Here is a 27,028-nt window from a genome sequence, read left to right on the forward strand (position 1 = left end):
AAATTCTTTAAGGTTACCATATACATTGGATTAGAGGGTTATTCCCATCTTCTTAGGTAAGTAAAATTGCAAACCGCTTGTAAAAAAAAGCAACTTTGCGAGTTACTTGTTATTAATATTACTCTTCATTTTCATGAATAGAGTAATTGCTTTATTTTATCATTTAAATGAGTTGTCCACTACTTGGACAACCACTTCTTTTTCACCATGTTTGGCCCCATTAAAATAAAAAAGTTTATACTCGCCTCCTGTGCCGGCGCTGTTCCAGCGGTGTCAGCACTCGCATTCCTGGGGCTCACGTGTGGTTGTTTTGACATGTGAGCCTGGAGCCCAATCAGCGCTGGAGTCACTGTCCCCACCTTCAGACATATAGTGCAAGTAATTAAGAGCCGCAGTTCTCACGTCTGAAGGTGGGGACAGTGATGCCAGTGCTGATTGGGCTCCCGGCTCACATGTCAAAACAACCACACGTGAGCCCCAGGAATGTGAGTGCCGACACTGCTGGAACAGCGCCAGCATGGGAGGTGAGAAAAGGTGTTTATATTTTAACGGAGCCAAACATGGCGAATGAGAAGGGGTTGCCCTACTAGTGTACAACCCTTTTAAGGCTTATTGCCTAGGCTACTGTCCACTGACACAGTCTAGCAGAAGTGGCCAAACATAATCAGCACTTACAAGCTCTTTCATAGTGAGCTTGTAAGCACTGCACTGCAATTTGCTGGAATGGCTCGAGCGCACTGCTAGCTTCTGATGCCAACCAGCTTTACTGCTAATAAGCTCCTCTGCTTCAACAGAAGCCAAGACTCCTCACATGAAATTGATGACTAGTGCACAGTTTGGGCCAGCATCATAATGACAGACTGAACTGTCAATCAAGCAGGATCACCCCACTTCCAGCTTGTGGAAACCAGGATGCATGGAAGCACTATGCTATTGAAAAGATTTTGCAGGACAATATGGTTAAAATTGATGAAAATTAATGATTTTCCCATAAAAAATATAATCTAAACTTAAAAACAACAGTTTTAACATAACGACCACAGACCTTCATCTTTTAAAATACAATTGTCCATGTTTAGTTTCTTTTTGACAAAAGTTGAAAGAGATTTTATTGAAAGAATATTTCTAAAAAGATCATTCATTTGTTGCCTTGTTATCAAACATCTATGGCCAAGTTTTGACAAATATAATGAGCAACATGGTATAAAATGTGTATGGCTGTGTTGGCATTATAATCATTCAACCAGAAACATATTTTAAAGAGGACCTGTCACCGGGTAAAAATGGCCAGTTTGTACTCTTATTCCATTCCCACTGCTCCCCTAAGTGTTCTGCTTTTTTTTTTTAAATAGGTCATATGGTTTAAGAGATATGGGCCTCATTATTTTGTGCTAATTTTTATGGTCTTTACATAGGGGATGGGACTCTGAGGACGTGTTCTGCATAATTACTGTGTGAGCCCAGCCCACTTATGAAGAACATAAAAATTTGCAAAAACTGTCCACTTTTGACCTAGTGTCAGGTCCTCTTTAACGCAATGTGTATGGAGGTGCTTAAAGGGCTTGTCCCACTAACAAAGTACACTTTGATCAATAGATCTTGGAATAATAATAATTTCCACAATTGGATGTGTTAAAAAATGTTCCTGTGCTGAGATAATCTTATAAATGTGCCCCTGCTGTGTACTATGTAATGGCTGTGTCTGACCGTGCAGGAACATGGTCTGATCATACCACGTCTCCTGGGCAGGGGAGGATGAAAAAGAGTATACAGACATTACAGGAGGGGATCACAAATGATTCCTTTTGTGAGGCAAAACATTTCACTTCCTGTTTTTAAGCAATGTTTTACCTCACAGAAAGAATCATCTGTGATCCCCTGCTGTAATATCTGTATACTCCTTTGCTTCCTCCCCTGCCCAGGAGATGTGGTATGATCAGACCATGTTCCTGTATGGTCAGACACAGCCATTACACAGTACACAGCAGGGGCACATTTATAAGATTATCTCAGCACAGGAACATTTTTTAACACATCCAATTGTGGAAGTTATTATTATTCCAAGATCTGTTGATTAAAATTAACGTTGTTCGTGGGAAAACCCCTTTAAGCTGGAAAACATTAACCTTCTTTCCCGTCAGTGTGATCACATGCCGCTGACTCTGTACAGTGAGGAGTGGTGTATATAATTTTTGGGTGATCACCAAATGAATACAGCTATATTTCATGCACATAGCCATATCGTTGCTCCCTTTTTTACATTGTGATAATGGATCTGCTATAGAAGTTCATGAGGACTCTACTGTATTTCATACAGAGACAAGCAGAGAGCTGGTGTTGGAGTTTATACAAATTGTATGGAGTTCAACGAGCCTCTAAGGCAGTACACTGAGGCTATGCAGCGATATGACCTCCATGCACCGCCATACCGGATCTGCTATGTACTTGGCTTCTTATACACCGATACACTACAGCAATGTAATTCAATAGGATATTAATAAAGAATTATTACTATGTTAAAAATGAGCAGTTCTTGCATTAATCTCATATTTATGCTTACACCACATGAGTTGTCGTTATATATGGTATGTATTCTAGAAGTAATTATAGTAAATTACAAAAGATTTCATACAGCACAAATATAGCAACAACATAATGCAAGAGTGTAATGGGTGAGGTGGAAATAATGAAGCGTTTCCTTAGATATACTGGATTTGCATGGTTACATCAAAGCTTGTGTGAGATCCAATTAGTTTTTGTGCATTAAGGTGGTCAGGATATTATTTTATCATCTTTGTACAAAATGCACAATGCTTCTTTGAACATCACTACAATACAATGAGAAAATATAGTTACTGTAATACTGCGCTAGTGTCTGGGTTTCTCCATATACAGTATATGTAATAGTTATTACTAATATCATTGGCCAATGGTTTCCAGCTCCAGTCCAAAGTACTCACCATTAAGATACAACTCAAGAATATTCTATAGGAAAACATCTATGGCAGTGCCGGATACATTGACAATTACTCTATCACCTGTGGAAATACTAGAAACATCACCTGTTGGGAATTCCTGAGGACTGGAAACACTGGTAAAGACCTTAGCAAATATAGAGGTGGTCAATAGAGATGAGCAGATCTTTTTAAATTCAAATTTGCCGACTTTGCCAAATTTTCCCCAAAAATTTCATTTGTGCCAAACACATTTGCGAGAAACTCAATACTGGAAAATTTGAAGTTGCTCAGAAAATACTTGTGGAGGAAAGGAGAGAGACAAAGAGAACCCCTCTGACCATAAGAGCTTATACTCTACAGGAGTGAAAGAGACAGAGAAGATCCCGCTGACCATAAAAGCTTACACTCTACAGGAGATTGAGCAAGAGGAACCCCGCTGACCATAAAAGCTTACACACTACCGGAGATGGAGCAAGAAGAGCCCAGCTGGACTAGTCCTGTCTTATTAGCATATCCATGCTTCAAGTTTATTATTATTTTTTCAAACACTGCAGCAGTAATAAGTTTATAAAATACCTTATCAGATTTTAGTAGTCCCTATGCATACTGCTATATTAGTAATTGGGTACAGGTGGGGACCTGACAGGTTACCTTTCGGACTGGTGCAAAAAATACCAGTCTTGATGACTTGCGCCCAAATTTTCCCTAAATTTTTGTCATTTTCTGGTGGTAGAACAGGTTTCAAATTCAAAGTCCTAGCTAATTGTTGACATAAATGATGGTTTCCATACAATTTATGCCATGACTGCATGCAGGGTGTGTTGTACATGCAGGATATATAGGACATGAATGCAACTCTCCACATCCAGTGCATAAACAACCTTCCTCCTTCCTCCAAACAGAAAGATGGATGACTCAGTGTCAGGTCTGCAAGTTGAAAAGCCAGCCTTTATCTTGTATGTGGACACCAGCCTTGCTTGGCCTAAACCTGGTGTTTAGTAGTCACAAAGCTTCTTCCAAGCATATGTTCCCATAATCCCCTTATCTCCTGCTCATTATCACTGCTTTGAAATGTCCATCAGCAGCCCTGTGCTGGGGATTCTCTTGCCAAATGTGTTTTCTTCCTTTGCACCTGGCTGGGGCTGTGAAGGCACAGGGATGATAAATGGAGCAGCTCCTCCAGTCTTCAAAGCAGTTTACAAGGCTCACTGAGCGCAGACGTGTGCATGTTAATGCGGAAGTTATTGTAATCCACAATTACAATACAAAGACCATTTCAAGGCAAGTAACCACTTTGGTGCCATACAGATATAAAAATGTGTCTATCCTCACTTTTATGTGAAGTTTGTCAAAGAATTACAATGCAAATATCCCAGAGGAACAGTGCATGGCCTATAAGTTTCCTTACACTGGAATGTCAGGCATGTCACACTCCATAAGGAGAGATGTTACCTGTTCGGCCCCAGTAAGAGACCCCTCATACAGCCAAATCAGATCAAATGCTTTGCACTGAGGAGGGGCAACACCCTAAAATATGTGTCTGAAAATTGATATTCTGGTCTGTCTTTATCCTAAGTCTTGTGGCAAGTCTTGTGAAAGGGTCAGTAAGTATTAACTTCAAGGATTGCTACTTCCAATAGGTGGCGATAGAGTTCAAGTCCTCTTCCTCTCTGAAGAGACAATTTGGATGAAAGAAATTCAATACATTATGGTGTTATGCTGGAAAAATTTCACATCATAGTCACTGAGTGACTATATATATATATATATATATATATATATATATATATATATATATACAGGTGCATCTCACTAAATTAGAATATCATCAAAAAGTTAATTTATTTCAGTCCTTCAATACAAAAAGTGAAACTCATTATATAGAGTCATTACAGAGTGATCTATTTCAAGTGTTTATTTCTGATAATGTTGGTGATTCTGGCTTACAGCCAATGAAAACACAAAAATCATTATCTCAGTAAATTAGAATACTTTATAACAACAGCTTTAAAAATGTTTTTAAAATCCGAAATGTTGGCCTACTGAAATGTATGTCCAGTAAATGCACTCAATACTTGGTCAGGGATCCTTTTGCATCAGTTACTGCATCAATGTGGCGTGGCATGGAGGCGATCAGCCTGTGGCACTGCTGATGTGCACCTGTATATATACACACATATAATATAAACTTCTCTGGACAGAGTGATGTAAAATAATGTTATTTCCTCATTGTTGATTTTCTCATGACACTTATATAGGGGTACACTAAGCCAGGACAAAATGTTGAGAATGACTTATCTATATAACTGTAGCTTATCTGAGTTTGTCATAATGTTTTTAATGTTACAAGTGATATTTCATATGACTGAAGATAAATCTATTCATTATATTATCGCAAATTCAATAAATTCTCACAACATGCTAGGGAAACCCTCGTCAGGATGCAACCCACATCACAACCACTAGGTGGCCACACATAGTAGACACAGACATAGGGGCAGCACAGTGGCTCAGTGGTTAGCACTGCAGCCTTGCAGTGCTGGGGTCCTGGGTTCAAATCCCACCAAGGACAACATCTGTAAGGAGTTTGTATGTTGTTTGCGTGGGTTTCCTCCAGGTTCTCCAATTTCCTCCTAAAGACATACTGATAGGGAATTTGTGAGCCCCAATGGGGACAGTGATGATAATGTCTGTAAAGCAATGTGGAATATGTTGGCGCTATATAAAAATAAAGATTATTATTATATAGCATAAACATCTCTAAACAAAGTATCACAAAATATTTTATTTTAATTTGTCATCTAGTGCCTCTTATCTAAGTTTATTTTGAGCCAAGATGAAATGTAAGGAAGGATACATGGGTGTAGGTGTAGCAAAACTGAGTTCAGCGTGATGTCACAATATTATGAATGGTATTTTAGAAGACTGAAGAAAATTCCATTTGCTTACTCTAACACAGTGGTCCCAACCTTTCCTAACTTGAGAGTCGCATTCAGTTTGGATGGATTGTCGCGAGCAACATCCAGCACACACCCCAAGTAGTGCCACACGGAGCTCCCATTCCCAGCATCGTGACAGCCAAAATATTCTCAAAGAAAGCACTCTGAGACCTTGTTCCCCACCACCCTCATAGGCTGTAGGTTGTGAAGGAGATGTGGGTAGCCTGTGCTGTTGATTGTGTGTCCACAAAAACATCCAGAAATATCAGTGCAATTTATTCTCAACGCGTTTTGAAGTTCTCAAACTTCTTCAGTAGTAACACAAAGATTTGTCCCCACAGCTAATCCTACATCCAGAGGTTGCCCCTTTACTCACATGCAGTATTATTAGATCAAGCACTCCCACCACACTATTACATTCAGCTTCAACCATCTCCTCCGACCAACAGTATCATCTTATCTTTCCATCTCCACAGCCAGTATTTGTGTAGGCCTACACACAAGTCACCTCTGGAGACTTTCTCCTTTTTAAGCTGTTTGCTAGCCCTGGTGCTAAAGCAGCTGGCCGACAGCTCTAAGCCAAACAATATGGGCACACAAGCCACATGTGGCTTCCGAGCCACAGGTCAGGACCACCTACTCAGGACATACTCAACGAAGTTAGAATTTTGAGCACTCAGAAAAGATACTTTATCAATTCAGCTCTGCTTCACTTGTCTGGATCTATATACTGCATTGCTTTTACAATGACATACTTGATTGGCCTCCATTAGCTTGTCTAATTGTCAGCTTTTGGCCTTTGCTTTGAAATAAACAAAGGTTATAAGTGGAAAAATTAATTAGTAACCCTCAGAAATGTCAGACCAGCCCATTTTGTCACACTCCTTACCCATCGCTAAGTGCTTCGCATGCAGTTGTTTCTTCTCTATAAAATTATCCACTCAGAAGGGACAGATTTAACCTGAATGTCTCGCCCCCCGCAATTTAAAAATCCATTTGCAGGCTGAGCGTCTCATTGTGTACAATACATCTGAAAATGGACATTTATCTATATGCAAGTGTTCAGAACTGAAACGCGCTATATTAACTAGGAAATTAGTTAGGAATGGTTGGTCATTTGCAATTAAATAGGAAAACTACTTAGGATACATTCACATGAATGGAACATGCAGAAATCCATGCACATGCTGCAGAGACAACTCATGCCATTCCATAGAAAAGATTTTCGGTTGTAACAACTAACGTGGCCACATTTGTTTATAACCTTGGAGGTAGGATGTTTTATCAGGGAGGCAGTGGACAGCAAAGAGAATATTCCGAAGACATTTTATCAGTGCTTAATGTATCTAAATGTACTAGCAACGGTATGAAACCTCCAGAAAAATCAAGGTCACAGAATATTCTTAATTCCAGGCATTGGTGTAACTTCAACCTCATGAACCCCAATGAAAAATATCTATAAGGGCCCCTAACTATAATTGCTATTTAATAGTATTAGTTTTTTCATATGGGCTAAAAGGAGTTTTTGGACTCTCTTAGGATCCAGGGCCCGGGTGCTATAGCAATTTCTGCACCTTCTTTAATTACGCCTCTGATACCCGGTTTGTATGTTTAAACAGGTACGCAAGTCTATTGCGGTAGTATACTGATGAGTCACTTCACCGACATGTCCTTCCGGCTGCCTCCGTCTTCTAGAGCACAGTGTGGGTCCACTTCGTATTGTCGCCTAGGTCTCCGGGTTTCAGCTCACCGGATCATCTAAATCTTCAACCTCTCACTCGATTGTCCATATCCCATTAACCATTCACTGGATTGTCTGTTTTCCTTTAAGAAGACTTCCTGCACTTCCCGCACAATGACCGTCCCTTTAAGAGGGTTTCCTGCACATCCCACTCACATGACTATTCCTTTAAGAAAGCTTCCTGCACTTCTCGCTCATAAGACCGTCCGTACCTTTAAGAAGGCTTCCTAGTCCAAGATCATCTGTTTCCTTATGTAGGCTTCCTGCTGCTAACCAGCTGTTCTCAACTCTCTTGGATGTACCTGTAAGCCAGTTCAGCTAGCACTGCACATCTGACCTGACACAGGTCCAGGTGATGACTCCTCCTCTGTCCTGACCTTAGGGGTTTTTATATTTCCTAACTGTAACACAGCTATCACATGGCCTGGTGTGTCTTCTTATACATTCCCTCCAGGAAACTCACGATTCGCTTTCCAGTTCCTGCTTGTTGTCTTTTTGTTCCTGTTCTTACAATCTCTGGCCACTAGATAGAGATGTTTACCTATTTAAGCTTCACTGTACATTCAACTTCAGAAACCTCCTATTCCTTTACATCTGTTTTGCGTCTGCGTGATCTTAAAGAAGCACCCCCATCAATGTTTTCATCCTCTTAAAGTATTATGTAGCACTGTGTACTTACAATTGCTCATTTTGCTTTTCTACCTAGGTAAATCTTCTCTTTTCTCTGCTCTGTGTAGAAACAGGAAGTCTCTTTTCCTCGCACGAATCATCTGCCTCTTCAATTCCTGACCCAGCCGATCTGCCTCTGCCAGGGACTTTTGCAGTGACTGATACAAGAAAAAGAGACTTCCTGTCTGTACATAGAGCTCAGAAGGATTCAGCTAGTCATTTTTTAATCATGTGAGGTCATAGACCTAATGGAAAAGAGTGGGGTAGAAAGGCAAAATGAGCAATTGTAAGTATACAGTGCCATATAATATGATGACTGCAATATATTAAGAAGATAAAAAGTTTGATGTGAGGAGGAGTGCTTCTTTAACTTTCTTTGAAATGCAGCATATTACTTGGTACTGGATCCACTGCATGAATTTGGTTTCTCTGCTTTTAAGATGGAACAAACATAAATGCAAAATACAGGAGTGAACAAAATATAAGAAGTTTGGAGAGGAAGAACCAACAGAAAGACCCTCATCCAACTGCCTGTACGTTTTGACTAAGCATTTGATAAAATATTATCATGTGCTACGGGATCATTATAGGACCATCCAGGTTGTAGTAGGTTGACCCATCAATGAGTGGGAGCGCCACTTACGCTATATCTTGGGTGCCAATCTTTGTGGCTAGGTAGGGCCAGCAGCAGGGATTGATAGGGAAAATGTATCCCCCATTAACCTGGACGGTTGCTATAACATATCTTGCAGTGGTTGATGTTTTATATATGTGAATATTCAATTTTTGTATACTAGAATTCATCTTTTGGGGTTGTACTTCCTAATAAAATTATGTTTTAAAGGGTTTATTTTGTTAGTCGTAGTGATTACCCTTTTTGAATCATCTATGTGAGCCTGAAGAACCAACACAAAGCAGCAAAAAATGAACCCTCACCTAGGGTAGGGCCACTTCCGAGAAAAACGGTCTAAATATTCTGATCAGAGTTTGGTGAGAGTATCGGTTTTCTCGGACGTGGAGAAAAAAAAAGTTTTTTTCTCAGACCCATAGACTGGCATTGCTGATTTTGATCTGCCACTCAGATCAAAATCGTAAATGTCTGAGGAAAAAATGGGGCATGTGCACAGTCCTATAGAATATCATAGGTACAGGTGATATTGGTGAAAACCATGGATAGCAGTCATACGAGAAAATCGGTCAGGTTCACAAGCCTATACAGGAACAAAGTGCCTGATTCATTATTGCATATGCACTTGTTTCTTGCCAATTTTTTTGTTTGCATCCTATTCATCTTTCCATTTTTCATCTTTTTTTAAGTATTTTTTAATATGTTTGCCTGTATTTTTTAGTTCCACATTGTGGGTATGGTTTAGGGTCTCCAAATTTTCTCATCTGACTAATCATTTGCAACTTTTAAAAAGGGTGCGAAATTTGATGTAAATCTACTCCAGTCCCGCCTTGAGTTATTTCATTCAATTTTTCCGCCATTTTTCTGAACGTGCAACTTTTTCTGCTAAAAAGCTGCAAAAAAAAGGTTAAAGACAAAAATAAAGACCATTTATGATTGTGAGCAAAATTCATGAACCGCTTGCTTTACTTTGAAGAATGTGGTACAAAAAACGTCAACGAATACCACAAGACAAAAAAAGAACAATAACTAAAAAGATTTTGTATGCGCTGTCTTTAATCCGGGTCATCGGCACGCTTTGGCCTTTCCCGGCGCAAGCACACTACAGTACTTTGGTATGCCCGTTCTGCAGTACAGAAAGAAGTGTGTCGCCACAGGGGCGCGATGGAGGACACTGTGTGGATGACATAGGACACGTCATCCACATGAAGCAGAGAAGGAGGACGGAGATTGTAGGAAGAGAGGAGGCGCCTGGTCAAGACGAGAGACAGCCATTGGACTGGACCACCCCTTATCGGGGTATACTAAAAGGTCTTAATGGGATCCGAAGAGGGGTTTGGGGTCATTAATGCAGCGTACTAGAATGCTGTAAAAGAAGCCTTGCTTTATATTAGGAAAAAATGGTGACAGGTTCCCTTCAGCTCGGACTAGCCCACAGGGGAACAGGTGAAACTCCCGGTATGCCCCTACATATGGGTGGACTCCACACCCTTCGATGTGACCAGTAGGTGGCACAATACACTTGATTCACTATCTCATCATTCATTTATAAAACTATCCAGTTTATCATTACATACATTTGTGAATGAGTGTAAAGTAATATTTGCATGTAGCTGAACAGTGGACTTCCAAAGTTGATGTTACTGGTGGGCCCTTGGCACCTCAGATCAACAGTGGTTCCCTTTAATAACTTCTGAAAATAAATTAAGCTCATCTCAAAATATTTTTGAGTACCACACCATTCTTATGCAAATTGTCTCTTCAGAGAGGAAGAGGACTGGAACTCTAGTGCCACTTATAGGAAGTAGTAATCCTAAAAGTCAATATCAACCCTTTAACGAGCCTTGTCACATGACTTAGAATAAAAGCCAGAACCATAATCTCAATTTGAAGACACTGTGTTTCGGGGTGCTGCCCCTCGTCAGTTCAAAAATGTGAGATATGGTTTGGCTGGGTGAGAGTGCCCTTGGACACCATTCTTAATAACGCTATGCTTTAAGTATTGCCAATTTTTGGATCTTAACCATCATCAACTGCATCAGAATCTGCCTATAATTAGACTTCGATTTGCAATGAATATTTTGAACTATTTAATTAAAAAAAAAAAGTTTTGTCTCTGGTTTTCCTTAGATATTTCTTTATTTAATACAGTAGATAGAAAGTGAATTCTGTTATTATGCTGGATTAGTTATGCTGCATTTGGTCTTTATAGGCTACTTTACCTGGAGGATGAATGATAATTCTATGGGTTTTTTATTATTGGTGCCATTATTATTTAATGCTCTAGAATGCTGAAGGGAGAGTGTAAAATTTGTAGGCATAACCCTTTGTGTGTTTTCTTATCTGTAATCTGTGGAGAAGGGTGAAGAAGGATCTAGATGAAAAGACTTGATATAGTTTATGAATGTTCTTTGATGATTTTAGTCACACAATTGCTAAGCAACTCCACGTCTGAAGGCAAGCTAAAATAGCAAGCGCGTGGTAAAATAGAATGATGAGAAATTAAACTCTGCGAGGAAGGACTGCATTGAGGATGTGTCATTGTATCGTAATGAATGTGGTCCTTCCCTTATAGATCCTTACCATGTAGAGTTTGCTGTTAGCAAAGTTGACTTCTCTGGTTAGTTGAACTGTACAGATGAAGCTAATGTGAAAATCATGACATTAAAGAATAATAAATGATGGAATTCTGCCAAGATCAGGCTATATTTTTGATTATTTATTCTTTGTTTCTCTGCATTTCCTGAAGATGGCAGCAGCTATTTATTTGCTATAAAGTTTGCAGCAAATAAAGGTCATTGATCGTGACCTTCCAAAAAGTGGACTTAAAGATAAACCATGTGTATATATATATATATATATATATATATATATATATATATAAGGAGTTGGGAGAGATAACTGTTGACCTTTCATATGACATTCTTCTTAAAGGGAACCGGTCAGCTGCCCTAACCACCTAAACCGCCACTGCCATTAGACTAATATTAATGGATGGTTGGCAACCCTGATTTCATACCAGTATCCCAGTCATCCTTGCATTACTATCACAATAGGAGAATGTCCCACAGAAAACATGAGGCCATTCTCATGATTTGAAAACAGACTTGGGGTTAATTGATTACATTTATGAGCAGTTAATTATATTTCCCTTTATAAGATGACATCTCCGTATCATCTATCATAAATGGCTTCCATGCGAAAACTTGAAACCTTTAAAATCCAAAGTCTTTATTTAATGACACATTAAAATCAGTTGCAAGGAGGGAGAGAGCATGTCTGGAGGATGACAGCCGTTTCGCGCTAGGCTGCACTTCAACAGATCCTGGTAAGACTTCCCAGGACCTGTTGAAGCACAGTCTAGAGCAAAACAGCCATCGTCCTCCAGACATGCTCTCTCCCTCCCTGCAGCCGATTTTAATGTGTCGTTAAATACTTTGGATTTTAAAGGTCCGGTGAGTGCCACTATTTTCTCTATTTCATTCAATACATGTATCTATTTTGGTGAGCACCCGGTACCACCAGGTTGAATTGCTCAAGTCCGGGATTGGAATGGTTCACAACACATTGGTATTTGCTAGTTTCTCTATTCCAAAAAAAACTTGAAACTTTCCACATCCCGATTGTCGGCTGGTTGAAACCCGTCATTCTATCATGTTAACATGATGATGAACCCATGGATAATTGATATCATTCTTTATTACCTTTTTTTCACTCAATCTTTTGGGTTGCATCAAGCATTCCTTTGTTCCTTTATTCCATTTTTGTTTTTTTTGTTGTTGTTCCTTATTTTAATAAGGCTGAAGTTAATATGACAGGTGCTAACTTTCTGACGTAGAAGGAAACTTTCCTGCCTCGTTAATCACCGCTGTCAAAAGGATGTTCCCTCGTCAATCCTGCAGACGGCTGAACAATGCTTGGACGTCAGATTTTGTTTAATTGAATTTATTTTCAGGCAGCTTGGTGACACATTCCTGGTTACTGATATGATGGAGATTGTTAACTATGAGAAACTACCACACAGCAAGGTGTATTCTACAGTAACGTTCATCCTTCAGGTTCCTCACTTTTACAATATAAATCACAATGCGTAGCTTTTTTCTTTTATAATTGAATACATATCCTGTGTCTATAAGCTTGTCTTAGAAAAAGCTTGGTCAAAGGATTTCACATCTGTCTTTAAAAAATAATTCTATATACTTTTACATTCACGTGGATTTTTATGCTACATAATTAATTATAGAGCCTTACTTTATTAATAATGTTACATTGTAAAGTAATAGTCCCTTAAGAGTCAGACGTTTCTTTAAAACATCTTGAAGTCCTTACCAGAACCTTCATCAACACTTTCATCAAACCAGTGGTCGTTCTGGTGCACCCATTCTCCATTACACTTGAAGAAAATCTGGATTGCTGGCACGGCTCTGCAGCGGAGGATGATCGGATTACTTTTGATAATATAGGCATCTTCAGGTTCCATCTGGAAATAGGGAAGAGTACCAGGTCCAGAGGGAGCAGTGTCTGGTACGGCTTCTCCATTGTTGTTTCCTGGCAAAAAAAAAAAGAAAATTTTGAATGTATGAATTAAATTTCTAAAGTATAACTGCCTCAACTTCACTACTTCACAAAAAGCTTAATTCTAAAATTTTATATACAGAAGTCTATCCAAGGGGTAATGTTTCTCCTTGTGGTGAGTGACATTTTAAGCATGTCAAGGTGAGGAGACTTTTAAGCCGCAATGCTCCTCTGTGAAATATGCAAATTGTCTCTTCAGACAGGAAGAGTACTAGAACTCTAGTGCCACCTATAGGAAGTAGTAATCCTAAAAACTAATATCAACCCTTTAACAAGCCTTGTCACATGACTTAGGACAAAAGCCCGAAGTCTGTTTCCTCTCTGAAGAGACAATTTGCATATACAAAAGTCAAAATATTTCACTACATCTTGATAAGTGAAAGTCCCAAAATTTGTTTCAGATAGATTTGCTTCAATTGACAGGTAGATTTGATTAGGTCCAAATAAAATTCAGTCTAAATGGAATTTTTAAAAATATTCATTAGGTTCTGAGGTCTTCCAGACCCTAAAGCATAAAACAGAGAGGTCCAAAGAAGGGACTAAAAAATAATAATGATTACACTCACTTGTCCTAGGCCAGCTGTTCACGTGTCCTGCTACTGCAACTCCCTAATCGGTCTTCTACTCACTTTGGATCAGTCTTTGTATTAGTCTTCATATCGGTCTTCAAATCAGTTTTCAGCAGTCCGAAACTACCAATGCGGACTAGGCCCCACTTGGTCACGTAGGGCACAACACACATCAATGACGTGAATTGTCCCCTGTACCTGCATGAGGTGCAATGCACATCAATTACATCAATGATGTGTACTGCAGCCCATGTGACAGCATGAGGCCTAGTCAGCATCAGAAGATCTGGACCAAAAAACAATCCACAGTGAGAAGAATATGTCAGCTAAGGCAGCAAGACAGGTGAGGGCTGGACCTAGGACAGATGAGTATAATCTTTTACTATTTTTAACCATTCCCAGCTCTCAAAAGAACCTAGCTAAATTTTGGCCCAATTGCCTCTTTTTTGCTCAATTCACGCAAATCAAATTTTGAAAAATGTGGAATTCTGACGAAAGCAATATATTTAGGATATACATCACAAATTCAATTCCTTATGAATTAATTCACTTATCTATAATCCTGTTCTTTATATGCTAAAAAATATGGCCATGATATTTGGGTCTTTATGATATAAACAGGTAGTGTGGGTAGAAAGTATCCTATTAGTGACTAGGGGTCAGGAACGTCAATTAGTAGCCAGTACAGAGACGAGCTATAATTAACATATGAGACTGAGTAACCCAACATGTCCATTTGTTAAATGGATAGCCCAATGATAACTAAGAAAAGTGTGTAATTCTTCATTTCTCCTGTGGAGGCACTGCTGGGGAATTAAACCGCTGCACTCTGGGGATCGTGTAGTAGCACAACCTCTGAAAAGCTTATTGTTGAAGACCCTTCTATTATAAGAAATTTTATAAAGCAGAAACCCTATAAAATGTAACAGGAGTGTTCAATAGCTCCTATAATACTTATATCTGGTTGTCATATTAAATATTGAATGGTCATCTTATGTTTGTTAGATTAAAAGCCACAACCAGGCAGGGAATGGCAGCAATTACAGTACACCAATTACATTTAATAAAGGATAATATATAAAGCAAATATACTGTAGCTTCTGGTTCCTTAGGACTCACACGTTTCTCATGTTATCCTAATACCCAAATCATACTGATAGATGCCTTATTAAGATACACATCAGGCAATCTCTTGCCCAGGGAGAGATTTTTATATTTATTTTAACCTGGGAGATTAGATATATACATCATTGGGTCCTGATGCACATTCTTTTATTTGGCTAACAGAAATGTCAAGGAAGCCTAATTATCCGATTACACCCAAATATAAATCTGGGTCATAAGAAGCGTAATGGGAAGATTAGAAGACTAATGACCACGTGTGACTGGCAGGCAATCAGCGATGCACTATCTCTGTATTGATTTGTTATTGTGCTTTGTCGCTGTACATAACAGCAAAGCACCTTATTGGGGGACAGGATATAAATCTCTACATGGATTTCCAAGTGTGTTTATAGTAATAATCCTATAAAGACATATGCTCTTTTTTGCCCTGACTCCACCTGTGAAACAGAAGCGACAGACTAAAACTTGAAATTTCCTTCATAAACTTTATTTTCGGCTTGTAAAAATCCTCAGAATTTTAAGCATTTTACACAGGGTTTTTTTGTGCTGTTTTATCTATTCCTCCTCTTGTACCATGCCTTTTTTTTACTAGTTCTATAAAGAAGCCCATGTAAAAAAAATGACATAAAAAACACTCTAACTAGAGCGTACTGCTTTTTGGGCTACTGACTCAAAAAATTCACAAAACGTCCAAACGTGAAATTTTATTGCTTTCATAAAACTCCCAAGAGATTCCAAAACCAAAACAGCCTCTTCTGGGCACAAAGGTATCACAGCAAATAAACAGTTCATTCAGCAGACACATACTGTATATTTCAGTGTGAGCTTAACCAAACAGATTACAGTCCTTTCTCTTGGAGAAAACTTTACACACAGAAGAGGTACCAGTCTCAGTATCATCTTCAGCCTGAGCTCCAGCAGCTTCCAGTGCCAAACAGAAGTGTTCAACTCTGTGCATTGTTCACACTTGACAGGCTGCAGCTTCAACATGTTACTATGCAGCTCCAACCCACAGACTGCTTGGCTTATTTACCTGACTCATGCAGTCTCCATTCAGAAAGAGCCCTTGGCTTGTCTCTTTCCCAAATAAACCTCAACTTTTGGCTGGTCACTCGCCAGCTTCAACACACTGCACTCTGCTCAACATCCAGAAGACTGGCACAGGGTGAACCCATTTCCTGGTTCTTAGTCAAAGCTAGCCAGGTGAATCTAATTAAGATCTGCAGTGCTAGGATTTAACCCAGATCTACCTGGGCTTTGCTAAAATATATACATACAGTATATATATGTATATATATATATATATATATATATATATATATAAATACATCAGGCAGCTCATTTGATTGGTGCAGACTGAGTATGCTGTACATATCTACCACTGTATGACGCATGTTCATTTATGACTGATAGAATAGCACTGTCCATTGAATCCAGTTATTTTCTAAATACATGAATGCACTGTAATAGTTTGAGAATATGTGAGTCACATCCTATTTTCAGCTATTTGCATTCGACAATTGGCCGTCATGCCCTTAAGGGGGTAACAGCTGTTAAGTAACAGTTAATGTACGTCATAAATAATCAGTATTTCTAATGGGCATCAGTGCCATTTTTGCAAAAGATCATTGGAGTTCAGAACATCACTCGAACATTGGTCACCTTCTTTGACTGTTGACTTGACTTCGGCAAAATTTGCTTTATATGTTTGTACAGTATATATATTTACCCATCATACAAAGTACACTAGAATTCCCCGAGGGTTATTGCTTGTTGCAGCGATTAACCACATATTAAAATCTTTCCTTCCATAATCCTTATAATTTATGTTATTTTACCTGGCATATCCATATGCAAAACTGGTGAGGGACTTCTTACCAATATTCAATTTATAGTGTTAGAAATTTACTGCTGTGAAAGGTCAGACTACGCTTCAGGAGTTATGCATCACCCAAGGCAGCTAAAATGTAAATGGTGACAAGATGTGCTCTGACAAAGCCATTGAAAGCATTGTGTAAGAGGAATTTGTGAAAGGTTAATATCTATTAGATGACTTCAGGGAAATAAAATTGAAATTGGAATAACCCCATCTCCTCAAGATCCCATAGGGAATGTGTCTATAAGATAATGTACAGTATTCATAATATATTATAATGTGATATTGCAAAACTTTTATCACTATTGCAAAATATGCACAAACATGGCTGGACAAGTACGGATTTAACAATGGTAACTAGTGATGAGTGAGAGTGCTCGTTTAACCCTTTCACCGAGCACGCTCAGGTGCTTACCGAGAATCTTTGGCATGCTCGTATATTATGTTCGAGTCCCTGCGTTTGCATGATTTACAGCTGTTAGATAGCCTGAACACATGTGAGGATTCCCTAACAAACAGGCAATCCCTGCATGTGTTTAGGCTAACAGCCGTAAATCATGCAGACGCAGGGAATCAGAACTTAATATATGAGCACGCCGAAGATACTCAGTATGCACCGAGCGTGCTCGGTGAAAGGGTAAGACGAGCACTCTCACTCATTACTACTTACCATTACTCAGAAACCACAGAACTGGGATACCATGGAAGACAAAATTTGACACCTAAAGTGACATCGGTCAATGGCTTGTAAAATGTTAATTATGTTATAGGTGTATTCTCACATTTGGGCATTATTCCCTATCTTAGGGATAGGGAATAAATTCCTGATTGCTGGGACCCCCATTGATCCCAAGAACCTAGGCTCTGATGAGCTGTGTGTGAATAGACCACTGGCCAATTATGCACATTCATTCTTAAATGGTTATTCCCATCTCCAAGATCCTATCCCAATATGTACTAGGTTAACCAATACCTCCAATTAGAAGTGTAGTATAGTCCTTTTGATTTGTTATGTCGCTTACCGCATGTTCAGGGCATTGCAGTAGCTTAGGTATCTATGGCTATGACTACTAACAACTAACTGGCTGTCACTATAGGAGTGGTCATAACCATGAATATCTAAGCTACTGCAATGCTCTGTTTATGAGGAAAGTGACATAGCTAATCAGGAGAACTATACTACATTTCTAAATGGAGGTATTTTCTAATATTATTATTACTACACCTACTACATACTGGTATAGGATTTTGGAGATGAGAATATACCTTTAATGGAAACAGTCCTGGAGATAAATAAGTGCTGTGCTTAGCTTGTCTTTGACACTCTCAATAGAATGAATGGAATGGCAGAGCACATGATCGATCAGAGCTCCATTCTTACAAGGCTCTTCAGAGCTTATTTTCTTGGAATCAGTGGAGGTCACAGTGGTCAGATTCCAATGATGATGAAGTTATCCACTATCGAATAAATCAGGGATAACTTCCAAACTTGAGAATGAGATACCCATCTGTGACAATTTATTAAGATTTCAGGTTTTGAGGCAGGTCAGGTTACTCGCAAAGTAAAAAAAAAGTGTGCACCCAGGCTAAAATAAAAAGCACCTCATAATTTGGCTTGCTAACAACCGAGAAAATATTGTTATTTTTAAAAATCAAACACTGTACCAAAAAAAAACATTCCTATTCCTAAAAAAAGTTTTACAAAATTACTTAGGTTAAATAAAAACTCATTCCCATCCAATTTTCAACTTTTGCTATGTCAAGTTGCTATGGAAAGATACAACAAAAGCATTTACTTTTGCAGCCCCTGCTTGGCATTGACCTACTTAGATTACTGGTTACCACCATTATACCCCAAAGCTTTCCTTGTTCCCTTTGGTAGCCCCAGTTAAATTACTCTTAATGTATATACATATTGTTTTACTGCAGCCTAGATGTATTCCTATACATATATTAATATGCCATTTTATCTGCCATTTACTTGCCCAGGTTAGCAGTTTGTTGAGTTCTTTCTGTAATATTTCACAATTGAGTGTTGAGTTTTACATTTTCTAAATAGTTTTGTCTCATCAGCAGAAACTGTTTCTTCACTTTCAACTCCAATTCATTAATAAATAGATTAAAAGGGGTTGTCCGGTCCAAAATGATAAGTCTGCAGTCACTCTACGTGACTTATGAATCCCCCTAGCGCAGGCACTGTGCACTGCGGGGATTCACGGATTTCTGAGCTGGGACCGGCGGTGATGTGTGTCTTATACACACTCCTGGCCAGGATCCGACTAGTGGATGAGGTCTCATTCCATACACTTGTATTGAGCGAGGCCACGCCGCATCTAGTGATGCGGCCCTCCAGTGGGCAAGGTTGACTTGTGGCCATGCCCACTTGTTGGGTGCATAACGCATACATCACTGCCGTTCCTGGCTCAGAAATCGGCGAATCCTCGCAGTGCGTGCACTCAGGGGGATTCACAAAGTGACTGCAGACTTATCATTTTGGACCAGGCAACCCCTTTACGAAGAATTGGATCTACTACAAAACCGGGTAGTCCTCCACCACTGAGTGCAGCCCATTGTAAATTTGTACGGCCAATCTTTTTTCCCAATCTTTTGCTCAAGTCAATTGATAGTTTCTACTTCTGCAACTTTGGTTTTAAGCTGCTTTAAGAATGACTAATACGATAAACTTAATCCCCTTACTCATGAAGGAGTTAAAATACTTGAACATTATTAAAATTAGTTTGGAGCTACCTATTCCTTTAGTTTAGCTCTGTCACTGGTATCTCCGAGCGAACATTGCTGGGGCGTCATACACTAAATTGACCTTCCTCCCTATCAGGATATGAGCCTTTATCTGCCTTTGCTCATTTTCCGAGAATGTATTAACGTCCCCATGCATAGGTCACACTCCTCCCATCAAATACCCGGGTGACAGGAAGAAAATTGCACTGCCAGCTGCGCAACTATGAAGGACGAAAAATCAATTCCCCTTGCAATTTTGTGGCAGGGAAAAAAACTTCATCGACAGGTGGTTGGTATCTGGTTGTATTATTATACAAAAGAGGGGAAAAAAAAGTTATCGCATTCATACAGCGTGTCGGTAAATGTCTCACTCCTGCTTATCAAGCCCCAAGAAATGTGATTGCGTCTTTCGTTCATGTGAGAATAAGGCCCATTTATAGATATTCAGTCGTCTGTGAGTTTCCTGCCAAAATATAGCTGTTCATATAGTCAAACGGTAAAGATTTATGAGACGTCAGCCCGAGTTTTAAACTGGTTGGTATGGCTGCAGCGTCAGCAGAAGAGCGCAGCAAAAGCCTTAGCCTCAGCCTCAGCCTCAGCAGCAGCCGGCTTCATGAGTCTGAATAGTCGTATTATGCTGAAGCAAGATTCATGTCCTCTCCAACGGGAAAGTTAAGAGTCTGACAGGCGTGATGCTTTATGGATGACATCGCTTCAGATAATAGACTGAAACACTCACGCATGAGGGAAAGCTGAGAAAACAACCAACAGGCTGAGAAGATGATGTGAATTCAGTCATAAGCGTATAGTGGAAGCGATGAGTCTAGAACACTGTTTAATAATGAAACCAATTTTTTTAGATCACAGGTACTAGGAGATTTTTTTTTTAAGTGTACCCATGACCCACAAGCAGTATATACTGAATAGCGTAGGAGCACGGAAGGAAACGAGAAGTGTATTGAAATGCATGCCTCTTAATTGGTATTAGAATGTTACAGGCCTCTGATTACCAATCATTAGTTAAGAACATAAAATGACTGCCTCCAAATTGATTAGGTCGCATCAGAAAATGATAGAGTATGCTTAAAGAGGTTGTCCACTACTTTAACATCAATGATCTATCCCTAGGATAGGTCATTGATGTCTCATCGGCTGTGGTCCGACACCCTGTAAACCTGCCGATCAGCTGTTATCAGTGTCGGCGGCGGTGGCCGGTCGTGAAGTTCGCCATCTTCTGGTAGTGGCCGAGGCAGGGTACTGCATATCCACCTCCTATTGAAATCAATAGGAGGTGAATGTGTAGTACCCTGACGTGACCACTATTAGAAGATGGCCAAGTGAGCACTTCTGGCCGCCGGCCATCGACACCGATAACAGTTGATCGGTGGGGGTGCTGGGTGTCAGACCCCAGCTGTTCAGACATTGATGACCTATCCTAAGGATAGGTCATGAATGCTAAAGTAGTGGACAACCTCTTTAAAGAGGACATCCCATATGTTACATTCCCCATAAAATAACCAATCTGGAGCCCCATGTCTTAGGACTCTGCATTGTGTCGTCCCTCTGTGGCATACTTACCAATATTAATATTTTTGGAATAGGTAAATTTAAGTCTCACCTCCAGATATGCCTGGTAATGTTCCCTCATCCAGGGCCACCCAGTTTGGGGAAGGGTTTACATAAACTTCAATCCTTTCAGACTGTGACAGCGTGAACTTGCCAGGACTGTATTTAAAAATCTGTGACATTCCTGACAAATTTGAGACAGTTGGCAAATACTGTATAAGATGCCAGTCACATGATCCGCGTAGTCCACCAAGCTGACCAACAGCCTATTAGTGATGCCCATATTATAAGATCAGGAAAGCAGCCCAGCACCTCTGTAAGGACACCCCACAAGTACCAAAATATTGGTTATCAGTACTTGCGGGGTGTTATGACATAGGTGCTGCTTGTAACAAATAGGCTGTCAGCCAGCATGGTGCTCTGCATGAAGCCATAAGACTGGCATTTTATATAGCATGGTGGCTCAGTGGTTAGCACTTTTGCTTTGCCGCAGTGAGGTCCTCGGGTAAAATCCCATCAAGGACAACACCTGCAGGACCTTTTGTATGTTCTCCGTGTGTTTGCATGAAAAATACATACAAGTTTATTTTATCTATCTATCTATCTATCTATCTATCAAAACAAAATTAACAATGCCATTTGGAGCTTATTTTAGAGCCACGCACAGTTTATTTCGTATTGGTTTCTTCATAGAAACTAAATGATGATATATGTGTAATCTAGATGAGTTCTCTTAAATTTGGCCAGGAAATTCGATTTGCATACAACTTATTTAACTCAAATTGAATGTGTATTATAATCTGGGGCCACTCACCTTTCCCGCCACTTCAGCTCCCCACCCAGATATCTGTTCTCTCCCTGGTTACTTCCTTCCTCTTTGCGCTTTTATTACTGACTAGGCGTTACGGCACATGTCAAGACATTGTTATATCACTGCATCAAAAATGTCATGACATGTGTCATAAAAAGCCAGGTTAACACCTCTAGTGACGTACATCTTGATAGTGTGAGGTCATGACTGTGTCAGTGAGGCTTAGTCCGCAACAGAAGTGTTGGTGAAGTCTGAAGATCAGGAAGAAGATGTCCTTCATTACACCTGAAGAAAAAAAGACCATAAAACCACAGGCAGAGATGTAATGACTGGCCAAGGACCTGCAGTAGTGGGACAGGTGAACATTAAGGTCAGAATATTTTTTAACCCCTTCCTGCTTAATGGGAATCCAACAAAATAACGGAAGTAAATCTTCAAAAAAATCAGAGTTTAGAACACCAATTTTTTTTGCAAAATTTTTGTGAATTTTTTTTTTTTTCGAATTGATTCGCTCTTTCCTAGTGTGCAATGATAGTAGCAGTGGTTACAATGTAATTAAAAGGGAATGTGTCTTGTGTAGATGGAAAATAAGTCACAGGAGATATATTTCAGAGCTCTTCTTATTAATATTTTAAAAAATAACCACTGGCATTGCCAGCTGGCCTCAGAAGTGAACAACCCACATATGCCGGGAGAGCTGAAGGAAAGCAAGCATTGAGGCAGGGATGACGGCCAGAGCTGAGGATCGACACTGTGACAGCTGCAGCATTTTGGAAAGGAACCTACGCTTAACTTAATCTTTCCCGTCTTATGGGGAAAGAAGTAGGAGATGAAGGGACAGGGTTCTCCATAAAATCTTGGCTCGCTGGACCACTACATCAAAATCATACGCTGGTGTGTCTCCACCGTCTCATCAGCTAGACACCCTAAATATTACTTGGCAAGCAATAAATTGCTATTAATTGGAGAAATATTGAAAAATAGATAATAAAGCTGAACAATTTTTGGTGCTATGCTCTCACGGTCCAGTGTCTATCCATTAAATTGTAAGGTTTACATGTTTTTCGAAGCAAGCTGTATGTGATTTGTGGTTGATAATGATTCTGAAGTCATCCGATCGCTTCACTTTCTCTATCCCACAGCTGATTTTACTATCTGATAAGAAACATACACGTCAATGTCTTATGATAGCTTATACCTTCACTAATGATCAAATTATACCCGATCAGGCATTTGTAAGACCCAAGCTGACTTCATATGATGTTTGATACTGTCTTACTGCATACAAAATAACCCTTCACAGTCCAGGTTCTCCATCTATGCCTGATGTTAAAATACCATCAATTTAGGTCAATTCTTTCCGAAACCAAAAGAAAACTCCTCAATCTTTCAAAACTGATCAGATGATTGGGATCTTTATTAAATATTGAAAGAAGTGGAAGGGTGCGCAAGCATGATATAATGATGTGCAGCACAATCTTGCTCGTGACTGCGCAGAACTCTTCTTCACCTCATGAGAGCCAGAAGTCCCGGTTTAGTGTGAGAGGCCCGAGGATTGCAAAATGAGTGGTGTGGATCAGAAGAAGCAACAAGAATCAGATTGGTGACAGCGAGGAGTGGAGTGGCTGGAGAGGTGAGCAATCGGATTTAACATTTGATGGACCTTCACGGTTCAGAAAAAAAGCGGCTGCCAATTTGCTGTGTCCACATGAAAACAAATTACAAAATATCTGCATCTAAGTGAATGCCAATTTTTAAAAGATTCAAGTACAATTCAATTCATCTTGAATTTATTTGCTCATCTCTATTTAATATTCATATAAGGAATCTGTCACCAGGTTTTTACCCCTAAAACTATTTCTACAGTATGCGCATGTTTCTAGGATCTTTACATGGCCAGTCCATTCCTCTTGTTCCTGAGAAATCAGTGTTTGAAGTGATATGTAAATTAAGCTGAAAATCTATAGTAGATCTGAAGCCTCTGTCACTCCAGCTCTTTTCCCAGCCCAGTGCCACCTCCTCCTGTTTGGCTGAGGGATACTTTACCTGAAGTCACAAAGCATAGAGACTGTCAGTGAAGCAGAAGGAGGCAGCGCTTGGTGGGAAATAACACCCCAGTGACAGAGCCTTCAGATCTACATTTGCTCTTCAGCTTCATTTGCATATCAATTTAAACGTATATAAATAGTTTGAGCAAAACTGATATTGATAACCTATTCTCCAGAGAGATCATCAATATTATATATCCAGCCAACCTACTTAACTCTTTTATGACATCCACTGTAAATAAATTGCGGCCGTGTGCTATAACTATATGGAGCAGGCTCAGGAGCTGAGCCTGCTCTGTACAGAGCAATATAGACTTTGAGATTGCCTTCAAAGGGAATCTGTTACCAGGTCTTTGCTACCCCATCTGAGAGTAGCGTGCTGTATGGCATACACTTTAATTGCAGAGATGTATCACTTACTGGGATGCTTGCTGCAGTCTTGATAAAATCACTCCTTTATTTCCTGCAGATATAGCAGTTCTCTAAATGCTGAGCTCTGTATAACCCTGCCCACATCACTGATTGGCAGCTTTCTGTGTACACTGTGCATAGGCAGAAAGCTGCCAGTGTGTGGTGTGGATGGGGTTATACAGAGCTCATGAATATAGAAGACTACATGGCACTATTCTTCTAGTGATAATCTGCTGCTGATAAAACACTGATTTTATCAAATCTACAGCAAGCAGCTCAGTAATTGACACATCACTAGAATCAGGGTCTTTGTCTCTACATTATGCTGATCTTAGATTAGGTGGTAAAAATATGGTGACAGATTCCATTTAACTCAAAAATTCTAAAAAGATACAGTATATAAAACAAAGATGGACTGATGATTGAGTTTGAATCAGACCGTAAGGTATAGATCTGGACTTCACAGCAATCACTGACAGTCCATGCTCCACCATCACAATCAGAAGATGTACAAATAATTGATTTACCACCACATTGGGTTTTATTACTTGTACCTAGTCTGTAGAAGATGAATGAGAAACAATCTGGAAAAAGTCCACCGGAATGATAGTCATTGAGATGCTTGATGGCACTCGTAATTACATATACTTTTAATGATCCGCTGCTCTTTGTACAGAGCACACAATCATGCAGCTAGTTGACTAATGAAATTGCTGAGCTCTGTCTAAATCATTCAAGCCTAAGACAGAGAAGAATACCTTCCCATATCAAGCAATAGAGAGATCTGTGAAGCACATCGATATAAGGATGGTTAGGTTCTCACCATAGTTTTGGATTCAGGTTTAGGAAGAGAAATCAGACATAAATGATTTCTTTTCTCCATCATTTCAGAAACGAACAATAAGAAGACATTGTGGATAAACATCTGTTGCTTCCTCCTATTCATGCAGATACTCAACGTTTTCAGGCACCAGAACCAGCAATGTCTCATTACCATATTTGACACCTATATCAGCCCCCTGGAGCTGCCTGTAAAGATGTGGTTCACATCGGGAACATGAATAACAACTGAGAATACATGAAAGAGGCTGGATTTCAAGGACATCACGGAATTAGGGAAATTGTATTCCAAGGTTTTGAGAATTTTGATGAGATATTCTAGATGTTAGGGCAAAGAAAACAGTGTTCCTTGAAAATGTATCATTCTACATAGTCTAGAACAGGGTTTCTAGACCTCAGTTCTCGAGACCCTCATTTGTTCATTGTTTTAACATTTCCTGCATAGAACTTTCTGTTGATACATTTCTAACCAATCTTTTTTTGGGGTTCTTTTTTGTGGTTTAGACATTTTTACATGCTTTTCACATGTGTTTTCCAGTCCTATTCTATAGGAAAGCTGATGGCAAAACTCATGGAAGAGATGCCACATCTACTGTAGAGCATACTGCAGTTACTGGATAAAACTAAAATTGCAGACAGTAAAATGTACCAAAATGTGACAAAAAAGGCATAAATATAATGTCTCTATTGCATTTTATACTTTTACATTGTACGAGAAAGAGGCAGGAAAAAAAACATGGAAATGCTGCAAAGAAAGTGCATTTTATTTCCAGAAAATGCCGTGTGACACCACACTAACTGGACAAATAAAAAGTCCCAATTAGATGGATAATTTCAACAATTTTTAAACACCTCCAAATACTTTTGTTCTAACAGAATAATGAAGATTGCAGCAATCCAAGGGCAATGGACACTGATTGGTTGCAGCCTTCATTACGGCTTATTATCTGCATTGGTCATGTGACCTAACAATGTCACATTACCCCTAGAAAACAGTGCTAACATTGGAAGAATTCCTCGGGTCTGTGATATAAGTATGCAGTGTTTTTATTTTATGATGGACAGTGAAGTTATTAACCCTCCGTCACATACAATATCGGTTCTAACGAGTTCACATGCAATGTGACTGTCAGGCGCAGGCTAGAAAAATACCTATAGTATCTAATTTTTGCAATTTCAGTGCTCTAAAAGTGATCAGTGACCTTCATAGGGATGTAATAAAAGAGACTACACATAATCAGGTGCAAAAAAACCCATTTACTTAACATAAAACTAATAACTCTGAAATACAAACATTTCAAAACTCCCGCCAAATAGTCCCCAGTTCGGCTCTGTCAAAAAACTCTACAAATTTATGGAAACAAACTTAATGTTAAGGTACCTTAAGTACTATTAAACACATATTCAATCAGAATTAGATCCTGAAGTTTCCCCAGAAAAATTACACTTGCCGAGCAAAGAGCAAGAATTACACATCATTTTTGTTAGAACCTTGCTCTTAGGTTTTTTCCTTTGCTGGTCACATGACCTTGTT

General features: G+C 39.3%; 1 protein-coding gene across 3 annotated transcripts in view; it reads right to left on the reverse strand.

Moving 5' to 3' along the window:
- The window catches only part of UNC5D (unc-5 netrin receptor D), a 1,016,051-nt gene that overhangs the window by 688,488 nt on the left and 300,535 nt on the right, over nucleotides 1–27,028 (reverse strand). For all 3 annotated transcript variants that reach the window (XM_073653557.1, XM_073653558.1, XM_073653559.1), the window contains exon 2: nucleotides 13,264–13,482. In XM_073653557.1, the coding sequence (XP_073509658.1) occupies nucleotides 13,264–13,482 (219 nt within the window). The remainder of the gene's footprint in view (nucleotides 1–13,263; nucleotides 13,483–27,028) is intronic.

The sequence above is a fragment of the Phyllobates terribilis genome, unplaced genomic scaffold (assembly GCF_046119375.1).
Source record: "Phyllobates terribilis strain yellow unplaced genomic scaffold, ASM4611937v1 Scaffold_11__3_contigs__length_659146591, whole genome shotgun sequence".
Taxonomy (NCBI): Eukaryota; Metazoa; Chordata; class Amphibia; order Anura; family Dendrobatidae; genus Phyllobates; species Phyllobates terribilis.